Here is a 13,452-nt window from a genome sequence, read left to right as displayed (position 1 = left end):
AACTGGAGTTGATGTCCGCACCCCCGCTGAAATCTAATTATCATAATCATTTTTGAAATCCTTAAAAAATGTGTCAGTTTAAGCTCGAGTGAACAGATTCTTTCGCATTGAATGCGTCTCAATCCAACACATCGGCCGATGTTGCACTTCCGCATCTGGGGTGAAAGGTAAAAGAAAATAGTTTGTGCTTTTTTCATACCCCTCTGTGGAAAGCTGAGACTCTGACGAACATGTTGGTTGTTTTGCTCTTGGACGCACACAGGTCTCACAAGACTCTTCTGGAGGTCCCCTGGTACCAGTTGAAAAAATGTATGTAACTATATCTGTTTTTAAATACATAAAATATATATATATATATATATATGTTTTTTTTTTCTGAACCTTCCTATATCTCGCAGATATAGAACAGACGCTTCAGAACAAACTTCCTTTGGATTTGTTGTTGTTCCATGTAGTCAACCTGTTAAAAGGTTTCTACCATCAGACCATCATAAATAGCCATTAGTCAGCTACCTGCATCCCCTCTCCCATGGACACACCCCCTCCCTGTGCTATTCTCCCATGGACACACCCCCTCCCTGTGCTATTCTCCCGTGGACACACCCCCTCCCTGTGCTATTCTCCCATGGACACACACCCTCCCTGTGCTATTCTCCTATGGACACACCCCCTCCCTGTGCTATTCTCCCATGGACACACACCCTCCCTGTGCTATTCTCCCATGGACACACCCCCTCCCTGTGCTATCCTCCCATGGACACACCCCCTCCATGTGCTGCTCCCCCATGGACATACCCCCTCCCTGTGCTGCTCCCCCATGGACATACCCCCCCTGTGCTGCTCCCCCATGGACATACCCCTCCCTGTGCTGCTCCCCCATGGACATACTCCCTCCCTGTGCTGCTCCCCCATGGACATACCCCCTCCCTGTGCTGCTCCCCCATGGACACACCCTCCCTGCGCTGCTCCCCCATGGACACACCCCTCCCTCTCCCATGGACACACCCCTCCCTGCGCTGCTCCCCCATGGACATACCCCTCCCTGTGCTGCTCCCCCATGGACATACCCCCTCCCTGTGCTGCTCCCCCATGGACATACTCCCTCCCTGTGCTGCTCCCCCATGGACACACCCCCCCTGCGCTGCTCCCCCATGGACACACCCCCTCCCTGCGCTGCTCCCCCATGGACACACCCCCTCCCTGTGCTATTCTCCCATGGACACACCCCCTGTGCTATTCTCCCATGAACACCCCCTCCTGTGCTATTCTCCCATGGACACACCCCTCCCTGAGCTATTATCCCATGGAAACACCCCCTCCCTGTGCTGCTCCCCCATGGACATACCCCCTCCCTGTGCTGCTCCCCCATGGACACACCCCCTCCCTGCGCTGCTCCCCCATGGACACACCCCCTCCCTGTGCTATTCTCCCATGGACACACCCCTCCCTGCGCTGCTCCCCCATGGACATACCCCCTCCCTGTGCTGCTCCCCCATGGACATACCCCTCCCTGTGCTGCTCCCCCATGGACATACTCCCTCCCTGTGCTGCTCCCCCATGGACACACCCCTCCCTGCGCTGCTCCCCCATGGACACACCCCTCCCTGCGCTGCTCCCCCATGGACACACCCCCTCCCTGTGCTATTCTCCCATGGACACACCCCCTGTGCTATTCTCCCATGAACACCCCCTCCTGTGCTATTCTCCCATGGACACACCCCCTCCCTGAGCTATTATCCCATGGAAACACCCCTCCTGTGCTATTCTCCCATGGACACACCCCCTCCCTGTGCTATTCTCCCATGGACACACCCCCCCTGTGCTATTCTCCCATGGACACCCCCCCCCCTGTGCTATTCTCCCATGGACACCCCCTCCTGTGCTATTCTCCCATGGACACACCCCCTCCCTGAGCTATTATCCCATGGACATACCCCTCCCTGTGCTGCTCCCCCATGGACACACCCCCTCCCTGCGCTGCTCCCCATGGACACACCCCCTCCCTGTGCTATTCTCCCATGGACACACCCCCCTCCCTGCGCTGCTCCCCCATGGACATACCCCCTCCCTGTGCTGCTCCCCCATGGACATACCCCCTCCCTTGCTGCTCCCCATGGACACACCCTCTCCCTGTGCTGCTCCCCCATGGAGATAACCCCTCCCTGTTCTGCTCCCCCATGGACATACCCCCTCCCTGTGCTGCTCCCTCATGGACATACCCCCTCCTTGTGCTGCTCCCCCATGGACATACCCCCTCCCTGTGCTGCTCCCCCATGGACACACCCCCTCCCTGTGCTGCTCCCCCATGGACACACCCCTCCTGTGCTATTCTCCCATGGACACACCCCCCTGTGCTATTCTCCCATGGACACCCCCTCTTGTGCTATTCTCCCATGGACACACCCCCCCTGAGCTATTCTCCCATGGAAACACCCCTCCTGTGCTATTCTCCCATGGACACACCCCCTTCCGCGCTACTCTCCCATGGACACACCCCCTCCGGTGCTATTCTTCTCATGGACACACCCCTTCCCGCGCTATTCCACCATGGATACACCCCCTCCCGGGCTATTCTTCTCATGGACACACCCCTCCTGCGCTATTCTTCTCATGGACACACCCTCTCCCTGTGCTGCTCCCCCATGGAGATAACCCCTCCCTGTGCTGCTCCCCCATGGACATACCCCTCCCTGTGCTGGTCCCCCATGGACAAACCCCTCCCTGTGCTGCTCCCTCATGGACATACCCCCTCCCTGTGCTGCTCCCCATGGACATACCCCCTCCCTGTGCTGCTCCCCCATGGACATACCCTCTCCCTGTGCTGCTCCCCCATGTAGATACCCCCTCCCTGTGCTGCTCCCCATGGACACACCCTCTCCCTGTGCTGCTCCCCCATGGAGATACCCCTCCCTGTGCTGCTCCCCCATGGACACAACCTCTCCCTGTGCTGCTCCCCCATGGACATACCCCCTCTCTGTGCTGATCCCTCATGGACATACCCCCTCCCTGTGCTGATCCCCCATGGACATACCCCCTCCCTGTGCTGATCCCTCATGGACATACCCCCTCCCTGTGCTGCTCCCCCATGGACACACCCCCTCCCTGTGCTGCTCCCCCATGGACACACCCCCTCCCTGTGCTGCTCCCCCATGGACATACCCCCTCCCTGTGCTGCTCCCCCATGGATATACCCCCTCCCTGTGCTGCTCCCCCATGGACACACCCCCTCCCTGTGCTGCTCCCCCATGGCCATACCCCCTCCCTGTGCTGCTCCTCCCCCATGGACATACCCCCTCCCTGTGCTGCTCCCCCATGGACATACCCCTCCCTGTGCTGCTCCCCCTTGGACATACCCCCTCCCTGTGCTGCTCCCCCATGGACACACCCCCTCCCTGTGCTGCTCCCCCATGGACATACCCCCTCCCTGTGCTGCTCCCCCATGGACATACCCCCTCCCTGTGCTGCTCCCCCATGGACATACCCCCTCCCTGTGCTGCTCCCCCATGGACACACCCCCTCCCTGAGCTATTCTCCCATGGAAACACCCCCTCCTGTGCTATTCTCCCATGGACACACCCCTTCCGCGCTACTCTCCCATGGACACACCCCTCCGGTGCTATTCTTCTCATGGACACACCCCTTCCCGCGCTACTCCACCATGGACACACCCCCTCCCGGGCTATTCTTCTCATGGACACACCCCCTCCTGCGCTATTCTTCTCATGGACACACCCTCTCCCTGTGCTGCTCCCCCATGGAGATAACCCCTCCCTGTGCTGCTCCCCCATGGACATAACCCCTCCCTGTGCTGCTCCCTCATGGACATACCCCCTCCCTGTGCTGCTCCCCCATGGACATACCCCCTCCCTGTGCTGCTGGACATCCCCCCCTGTGCTGCTCCCCCATGGACATACCCCCTCCCTGTGCTGCCCCCCATGGACATACCCTCTCCCTGTGCTGCTCCCCCATGTAGATACCCCCTCCCTGTGCTGCTCCCCCATGGACACACCCTCTCCCTGTGCTGCTCCCCCATGGAGATACCCCCCCTGTGCTGCTCCCCCATGGACACACCCTCTCCCTGTGCTGCTCCCCCATGGACATACCCCCTCTCTGTGCTGATCCCTCATGGACATACCCCCTCCCTGTGCTGATCCCCCATGGACATACCCCTCCCTGTGCTGATCCCTCATGGACATACCCCCTCCCTGTGCTGCTCCCCCATGGACATACCCCTCCCTGTGCTGCTCCCCCATGGACACACCCCATCCCTGTGCTGCTCCCCCATGGACATACCCCCTCCCTGTGCTGCTCCCCCATGGATATACCCCCTCCCTGTGCTGCTCCCCCATGGACATACCCCCTCCCTGTGCTGCTCCCCCATGGCCATACCCCCTCCCTGTGCTGCTCCCCATGGACATACCCCCTCCCTGTGCTGCTCCCCCATGGACATACCCCCTCCCTGTGCTGCTCCCCCTTGGACACACCCCCTCCCTGTGCTGCTCCCCCATGGACACACCCCCTCCCTGTGCTGCTCCCCCATGGACATACCCCCCCTGTGCTGCTCCCCCATGGACATACCCCTCCCTGTGCTGCTCCCCCATGGACATACCCCCTCCCTGTGCTGCTCCCCCATGGACACACCCCCCCTGTGCTATTCTCCCATGGACACACCCCCTGTGCTGTTCTCCCATGGACACCCCCTCCTGTGCTATTCTCCCATGGACACACCCCTCCCTGAGCTATTCTCCCATGGAAACACCCCCTCCCTGTGCTGCTCCCCCATGGACACACCCCCTCCCTGTGCTGCTCCCCCATGGACACACCCCTCCCTGTGCTATTCTCCCATGGACACACCCCCTGTGCTATTCTCCCATGGACACCCCCTCTTGTGCTATTCTCCCATGGACACACCCCTCCCTGAGCTATTCTCCCATGGACACACCCCCTCCCTGAGCTATTCTCCCATGGAAACACCCCCTCCTGTGCTATTCTCCCATGGACACACCCCCTCCCTGAGCTTTTCTCCCATGGAAACACCCCCTCCTGTGCTATTCTCCCATGGACACACCCCCTTCCGCGCTACTCTCCCATGGACACACCCCCTCCGGTGCTATTCTTCTCATGGACACACCCCTTCCCTCGCTACTCCACCATGTATACACCCCCTCCTGTGCTATTCTTCTCATGGACACACCCTCTCCCTGTGCTGCTCCCCCATGGAGATAACCCCTCCCTGTGCTGCTCCCCCATGGACATACCACCTCCCTGTGCTGCTCCCCCATGGACACACCCTCTCCCTGTGCTGCTCCCCCATGGACACACCCCCTCCCTGTGCTGCTCCCCCATGGACACACCCCCTCCCTGTGCTGCTCCCCCATGGACATACCCCTCCCTGTGCTGCTCCCCATGGACATACCCCCTCCCTGTGCTGCTCCCCCATGGACATACCCCTCCCTGTGCTGCTCCCCGATGGACATACCCCCTCCCTGCGCTGCTCCCCATGGACATACCCCCTCCCTGTGCTGCTCCCCCATGGACAAACCCCTCCCTGTGCTGCTCCCCCATGGACATACCCCCTCCCTGTGCTGCTCCCCGTGGACATACCCACTCCCTGTGCTGCTCCCCGTGGACATACCCCCTCCCTGTGCTGCTCCCCCATGGACACACCCCCTCCCTGTGCTGCTCCCCCATGGACATACCCCCTCCCTGTGCTGCTCCCCCATGGACACACCCCCTCCCTGTGCTGCTCCCCCATGGACACACCCCTCCCTGTGCTATTCTCCCATGGACACACCCCCTGTGCTATTCTCCCATGGACACACCCCCTCCCTGTGCTGCTCCCCATGGACATGCTCCCCCATGGACATACCCCCTCCCTGTGCTGCTCCCCCATGGACATACCCCTCCCTGTGCTGCTCCCCCATGGACATACCCTCTCCCTGTGCTGCTCCCCCATGGACATACCCCTCCCTGTGCTGCTCCCCCATGGACAAACCCCTCCCTGTGCTGCTCCCCCATGGACATACCCCTCCCTGTGCTGCTCCCCCATGGACATACCCCTCCCTGTTCTGCTCCCCCATGGACATACCCCCTCCCTGTGCTGCTCCCCCATGGACATACCCCTCCCTGTGCTGCTCCCCCATGGACATACCCCTCCCTGTGCTGCTCCCCCATGGACATACCCCTCCCTGTGCTGCTCCCCCCTGTGCTGCTCCCCCATGGACAAACCCCTCCCTGTGCTGCTCCCCATGGACATACCCCCTCCCTGTTCTGCTCCCCCATGGACATACCCCCTCCCTGTGCTGCTCCCCATGGACATACCCCCTCCCTGTGCTGCTCCCCCATGGACATACCCCCTCCCTGTGCTGCTCCCCCATGGACATACCCCTCCCTGTGCTGCTCCCCCATGGACATACCCCCCAACACTCAGATTCTCGTCTAATCTATTTAATTGAAATGATAGGAGTGCAACCATGTTTCACTTTGAACTATCCACGGTCTGAAAATAATAATAACCCAATAATAATAACCCAATAATAATAACCCATAGCATTTACAGTACAATAAAACATATCATTTCATTCACACAGTAATATTCATTTAGTAAATAAATCTTTATCAGTCTTCACACCTCCAACGTTGTCGGTGCTCCCAGGGTACTGTAGGAACGTCCTGCCCCGGAGAAAGCCACAGATCAGCTGTGTTTGACCCCTGTGATAGTCCACAGATGGTCAGCCATCCAACCAATGTATTGAGTCATCACGTTGGGCCTCAGTGCCTGCAAGTCGCAACCTTATCTCCTTCCACTACAGCTTTGAATTACTCTGCAGTATTTTCAGGCATCATAAAATTAATTGCAGCTTTTTACTTTTTTCGGTGGCATGTTGACAGGGTCAAACAGTAGTTGATCATTCAACTTATTAATACTTATCTGTACAAAATATCATTGGTTAAATATCATTTAACTTAATTATGTACACTTGGGGCAAAGGACATTCAGGAGAATGGACAAACAGAATGTTGAGATAGAAATATATTGTGTAGATCCAATATGACTGTCAGATAGATTGGAATAGTATAGGAGGTTGTGTGTGATCTATTCATTCTATTTCTATCTTCAACACAGAGTTCCAGGTACAGCCCTGCCATTACTTGAAGGCAGCCAATGAAATATATTTTTAAGTAGTTGCCTTCTAAGATCTGTATTTAAAAAGTTAAAAAGTAATCACTTTGAAATCTGTAAGTAACGTGAGGGATTTACATAAATATACACAGAGGGTACAAAATGTTATGAACACCTTCCTAATATTGAGTTGCACCCACTTTTGCCCTCAAAACAGCCTCAATTCGTCAGGGCATGAACTCTACAAGGTGGCAAAGGCATCCCACAGGAATGCTGGCCCACGTTGACTCCAACGCTTCCCACAGCTGTGTCAAGTCCGTTTTGTCACCAAAGCCCCATACACTACCCACCCTTGCGACCTGTACGCTAACGTTGGTTGGCCCTCGCTTCATACTCGTCGACAAACCCACTGGCTACAGGTTATCTCCAAGTCTCTGCTAGGTAAAGCCCCGTCTTATCTCAGCTCACTGGTCACCATAGCAGCACCCACTCGTAGCACGCGCTCCAGCAGGTATATCTCACTGGTCACCCCCAAAGCCAATTCCTCCTTTGGTCGACTTTCCTTCCAGTTCTCTGCTGCCAATGACTGGAACGAACTGCAATAATCTCTGAAGCTGGAGACTCATATCTCCCTCACTAGCTTTAAGCACCAGCTGTCAGAGCAGCTCACAGATCACTGCACCTGTACATAGCCCATCTATAAACAGCCCATCTATCTATCTACCTCATCCCCATACTGTATTTATTTATCTTGCTCCTTTGCACCCCAATATCTCTACTTGCACATTCATCTTCTGCACATCTACCATTCCAGTGTTTAATTGCTATTTTGTAATTATTTTGCCACCATGGCCTATTTATTGCCTTTACTCCTTTATCTCACCTCATTTGCACTCACTGTATATAGACTTTTTGTTTTATTTTGTTCTACTGTATGTTTTGTTTATTCCATGTGTAACTCTGTGCTGTTGTATGTGTCGAATTGCTATGCTTTATCTTGGCCAGGTCGCAGTTGCAAATGAGAACTTGTTCTCAACTAGCCTACCTGGTTAAATAAAGGTGAAATAAAATAAAATAAATAAAAAATAAAGTTGGCTGGATGTCCTTTGGGGGGTGGACCATTCTTGATACACACAGGAAACTGTTGAGCATGAAAAACCCAGCAGCATTGCAGTTCTTGACACACTCAAACCAGTGTTCCTGGCACCTACTACCATACCACGTTCAAAGGCACTTCAATATTTTGTCTTGTCCGTTCACCCTCTGAATGGCACACGTACACAATCCATGTCTCAATTGCCTCCAGGCTTAAAAATCCTTCTTTAACCCGTCTCCTCCCATTTATCTACACTGATCAATACAGGATCATACCTTTCACCTGGAATCACCTGGTCAGTCTGTTATGGAAAGAGCAGGTTTTTCCTAGTGTTTTGTACAATCAGTCATACAACTTTTTAATACATGAGGTGAGGTCCTCAGGAATATTAATACATGAGGTGAGGTCTTCAGGATTGTTAATACGTGAGGTGAGGTCTCCAGGACTATTAATACGTGAGGTGAGGTCCTCAGGACTGTTAATACGTGAGGTGAGGTCCCCAGGACTGTTAATACGTGAGGTGAGGTCCCCAGGACTATTAATACGTGAGGTGAGGTCCCCAGGACTATTAATACACGAGGTGAGGTCCCCAGGACTATTAATACGTGAGGTGAGGTCCTCAGGACTATTAATACATGAGGTGAGATCCCCAGGACTATTAATACGTGAGGTGAGGTCCCCAGGACTATTAATACATGAGGTGAGGTCCCCAGGACTATTAATACGTGAGGTGAGGTCCTCAGGACTATTAATACACGAGGTGAGATCCCCAGGACTATTAATACGTGAGGTGAGGTCCCCAGGACTGTTAATACATGAGGTGAGGTCCCCAGGACTATTAATACGTGAGGAGAGGTCCCCAGGACTGTTAATACGTGAGGTGAGGACCCCAGGAATATTAATACGTGAGGTGAGGTCCCCAGGACTATTAATACGTGAGGAGAGGTCCCCAGGACTGTTAATACGTGAGGTGAGGTCCCCAGGACTGTTAATACGTGAGGTGAGGTCCCCAGGACTATTAATACGTGATGTGAGGTCCTCAGGACTAATCTAAACATAACAGGTTCTTTACATCAAGGACTGGAGCATGGGAATCAGACAATATCAGGATGCAACAATACTTTATTTTAATTTTCAGTATTGCAAGACAGACATCTCCATAGGCCTACATGGAACTCCGTACAACTGTCCTACAAGACAGCCTTCAACAGATGGCAATATCAGATTTCCCACAGACAAATATCACTAGGTTTCATTCACACACTCAGACAATGATGATCTGCTGTAACACACAGAGAGCGTGCCCAGGGAGGAGAGCTAGGTGGAATATGGACACCAATGGCTAAAAACACTACATTCACAATCATTCCTATTTCTCATACTTACTTCACTAAAACCACCACCACCAACCAACAAACCACCATACATTTTTTTGTTATGTGTCGGACCCCAGTAAGACTAGCTGTTGCCATTGGCGTTGGCTACAGTGGCGATTTTAACATGTAAATCTTAGTGGGGTAAACCTTTTTTGATGCATGCCATCAAGGCCAACACAACACACAAAAAAATACATTAATTGCACTATAACATTGGCAAATGGTGCCCACAAACAGCCTACATAAAGCTGTCCCAACAGCAGAGTCCCAACACCTTACCACCGCTGCACCTGGCTATCAGCGGAGCCTTGTTTGGCAGCGAAAGAGTTAATTCAGCCTCATTTACTGCCTTTTTAATAAAAGCCTGCTGATATGGCAGACTTGTTCAAACAAATGTGGTTTTCACTGACAATTGAGATGTGTTTTTAGAAAACCCTTTACTCAGTACTTTGTTGAAGCACCTTTGACAGCGATTGTAGCCTCAAGTATTCTTGCTTATGGCGCTACAAGCTGGGCACACTTGTATTTGGGGAGTTTCTCCTATTCTTCTCTGTAGATCCACTCAAGCTCTGTCAGGTTGGATGGGGAGCGTCGCTGCACAGCTATTTTCAGGTCTCTCCAGAGATGTTCAATCGGGTTCAAGTCCGGGCTCTGGTTGGGCCACTCAAGGACATTCAGAGACTTGTCCCAAAGCCACTCATGCGTTGTCTTGCCTGTGTGCTTAGGGTCATTGTCCTGTTGAAAGGTGGACCTTCGCCCCAGTCGGAGATCCAGAGAAGTTTTTCATCAAGGATCTCCCTGTACTTTGCTCTGTTCATCTTTCCCCTCGATCCTGACTATTCTCCCAGTCTGCCGCTGAAAAACATCTGCACAACATGATGCTGCCACCACCATGCTTCACCTTGGGGATGGTGCCAGTTTTCCTCCAGACATGAAGCTTGTCATCAGGCCAAAGAGTTCAATCTTGGTTTAATCAGATCAGGCAATCTTGTTTCTCATGGTCTGAGAGTCTTTCGGTGCCTTTTGGCAAACTCCAAGCGGACTGTCAAGTGCCTTTTACTGAGGAGTGGCTTCCGTCTGGCCGCTCCACCATAGAGGCCTGATTGTGGGAGTGCTTCTAACTGTTTCATTATGGAGTATTGTGTGTAGATACTTTTTTAAAAACTTTTTAGAATAAAGTTGTAAGGTAACAAACTGTGGAAAAAGGTCAAGGGGTCTGAATACTTTCCAAATACAATGTAAATACATGAAGGACATGGAATCACCTCAACGTAAGTTTAGACCACTTTTGCAGCTTCAAGTTGACTAACATATTTTCATGAGTGAGACAATTAACAGTAACATGGCATAAAGTTATTATACATGTGTAGTAACTGAGTATTACAATAGGAAAATTGTTATAGGACTTTGGAAATTACTTTAGAATTGCATAAGTGGAATAAGGAACGGTCACTAGTCCTTGTGTGCAATACCTACAAAAACTCAGCTCATTGCTATGCATTTAAAATGCAAGTATCAAAGTATTATGTAACAGGCTGATAAAATGTTGCGCCAAAACAATGTTTATTACACAGGCACAATAACCATTTCATGTTAAGTGTAACTGAGAATGCTAACAGTAACTAAATATCCCAAAACTGCTTTCTGGAATCAACTACATCCATGGTAGATGGACAATCATGTTAGTTTGTATTCTGAGTAAGCTAGATGGTATAGTGCATGTTTGAAACACTTACCCTCAGACGGACAGAGGTTCAAAGTCGTTTTTGCTAAGCATCCAACTTGCTGTTTGCAAATGGCTTTGAATTACACTGTCTTTCCAGGTATCATGAAATTAATTGCAGCTTTCAACTTTTTCAGGGTCATACAGTAGTTGAGCATTCAACTTATTAATGCTTATCTGTACAAAATATCATTGGTTAAATATCATTTGATTTAATTATGTACACCTGAGGCAGTGGACATTCAGGAGAATGGAAATATACTGAATGTTCACGTAGAAATGTATTGTGTAGCTCCAATGTGACTGTCAGATTGGAATAGCATAGGAGGTTGTGTGTGCTCTATTCATTCTATTTCTATCTTCAACATGCAGTTCCAGATACAGCCCTGCCGCTAGTTGAAACCAGCCAATCCAATAGTTTCAGAAAAGTAGTCACTTCCTGAGATCTGTGTGTAACGTGAAGGATTTACACACATATCATTTCAGTAGCAGTACTACACCAACTTTACAATACGGAGAGGTTACATCCTCGGGACTAATCTAAACATAAGATTATTTACACCAAGGACTGGAACATTGGAATCCGACAACAGTATTAGGATGCAACAATGTATTTTCATTTTCAGCATCACAAGACAGACATCTCCATAGGACGACATCATTCCTATACATCCGTTCCAGAAGCTCCGTACAACTGTCCTACAAGACAGACTTCAACAGATGGCAATATCAGATTTCTCACAAACAAATATCACAAGGTTTATTCACGTTTCATTCCCATACTCAGACAATAACAATGTGTTGTAACACATATAGAGCCCAGGGAGAAGGAGAGCAGGTCAAGATGGAATATGGGCGCCAACGCCTAAAAAACACTACATTCACAATCATTCCTATTTCTCATACTAACTTCAGTAAACCCAACATCACCGCTCGCAAGGCACGCTGACCAGCACATTGTAACGCGATCCTCTGAATGACACAAACAGGAAGGCTTTTATACACAAGGCCACGCCCTTAATGAGCAATCACATACACCTGGCACAGGCAGACCAACACCGATACGTTCAAAATAGGTTGACGGTTCTCCCCCGTTACACGTATTCAAATAGTTTTGAAAGTAGTACTTTTTATGGATCTGTATTCAAACAGTTATAGTTACCTCCAAAGTAACTATTTATTCCAACAGAAATAGTTACTTTCCAAAAAGCATAGTTCGAACTATCGTTATCCCAGGGCAGGTTAACTGTAACTATCGTTATCCCAGGGTAGGTTAACTGTAATGTACGTTTTGTTATGCATCGAGCCCCAGTAAGACAAGGTGTGGCCTTTGGCGTCGGCTAATGGGGATCCTGATTAAATAAAAATCAATATGACCTTTTGTCTATATTCCCGGTTCTATGAAAAGGACAAAAACAATGTGTTCCAATAAACATGGATCTGATCTGTTAATGGTCTTTATTTATCAATTCATGCAACAGTGGATCCCCTCACTAAGGGAACATAGACATGATCCCACAACCACAAACAGACAAGAGGTTTACTAAACAGCCACCCACGGCCTTCCACTCTGTCTACCAAAACACAACCTCTCTTCTTGCGTGTTTCAAGGGTACGCACTTCAAGAATCAATAGGTACATATGAAAATGGAAGTAGAAACCGCAGATTTCCCCTTAGTCAGCTTTTCATGACATCACTCTGTATTCAGCTTCAAAGCAGCAGGTTTTGGTTCTATTCAACCAGTGAGTGACAAATACTGCAGAGAGAAAAGCATGTTCTCCGTTCATTCATTGTCCTCATCCTTTACTGGTTGGGTTATTGTTAACATCTTTGTTTTCAGAGTTCTGTAAACTTACAAATGCCTTTATTTCTTTATTTTATCATGGAGTCAAACTGAGACCAAGGTTTCTTTTACAGACGAGTCCTAAATGACAGAAATCAAAATTTAAATACAAAATGCAAGCAGAAAGAAAAACACGGTCATTCAAAACAACCACATTCATCAGTAATAAGGTATTCAATCAGCTTTCTGAATTGCCCCAGAGGCAACAAAACATCACATTCATCAGTAATAAGGTATTCAATCAGCTTTCTGAATTGCCCCAGAGGCAACAAAACATCACATTCATCAGT

At 50.8% G+C, this 13,452-nt stretch overlaps 2 protein-coding genes across 2 annotated transcripts; both read left to right on the top strand.

The window, feature by feature from the left end:
* Window positions 1-721: 721 nt before the first annotated feature.
* Window positions 722-1,729, top strand: LOC135561596 (uncharacterized). The gene has a single exon (XM_065003309.1). The coding sequence runs from the start codon at window positions 722-724 to the stop codon at window positions 1,727-1,729; it is 1,008 nt and encodes a 335-aa protein (XP_064859381.1).
* A 2,428-nt stretch (window positions 1,730-4,157) lies between these two features.
* On the top strand, window positions 4,158-6,708 carry LOC135561595 (uncharacterized). The gene is made up of 2 exons (XM_065003308.1): window positions 4,158-5,799; window positions 6,656-6,708. The coding sequence occupies exons 1-2, from the start codon at window positions 4,158-4,160 to the stop codon at window positions 6,706-6,708; spliced, it is 1,695 nt and encodes a 564-aa protein (XP_064859380.1).
* Window positions 6,709-13,452: the final 6,744 nt, after the last annotated feature.

This window comes from Oncorhynchus nerka, linkage group LG18 (genome assembly GCF_034236695.1).
Source record: "Oncorhynchus nerka isolate Pitt River linkage group LG18, Oner_Uvic_2.0, whole genome shotgun sequence".
Taxonomy (NCBI): Eukaryota; Metazoa; Chordata; class Actinopteri; order Salmoniformes; family Salmonidae; genus Oncorhynchus; species Oncorhynchus nerka.
The sequence above is the reverse complement of the archived record's forward strand: the minus strand, read 5'-3'. Positions and strand labels throughout refer to the sequence as shown.

Excerpts from the sequence above, each read along its gene's own strand:
- LOC135561596 (XM_065003309.1), top strand. The coding sequence starts at position 722 with ATGGACACACCCCCTCCCTGTGCTATCCTCCCATGGACACACCCCCTC.
- LOC135561595 (XM_065003308.1), top strand. The coding sequence starts at position 4,158 with ATGGACATACCCCTCCCTGTGCTGATCCCTCATGGACATACCCCCTCC. Across the intron at positions 5,800-6,655 it reads CTCCCATGGACACACCCCCT|GGTACTGTAGGAACGTCCTG; the intron begins GTGCTATTCTCC and ends CGGTGCTCCCAG.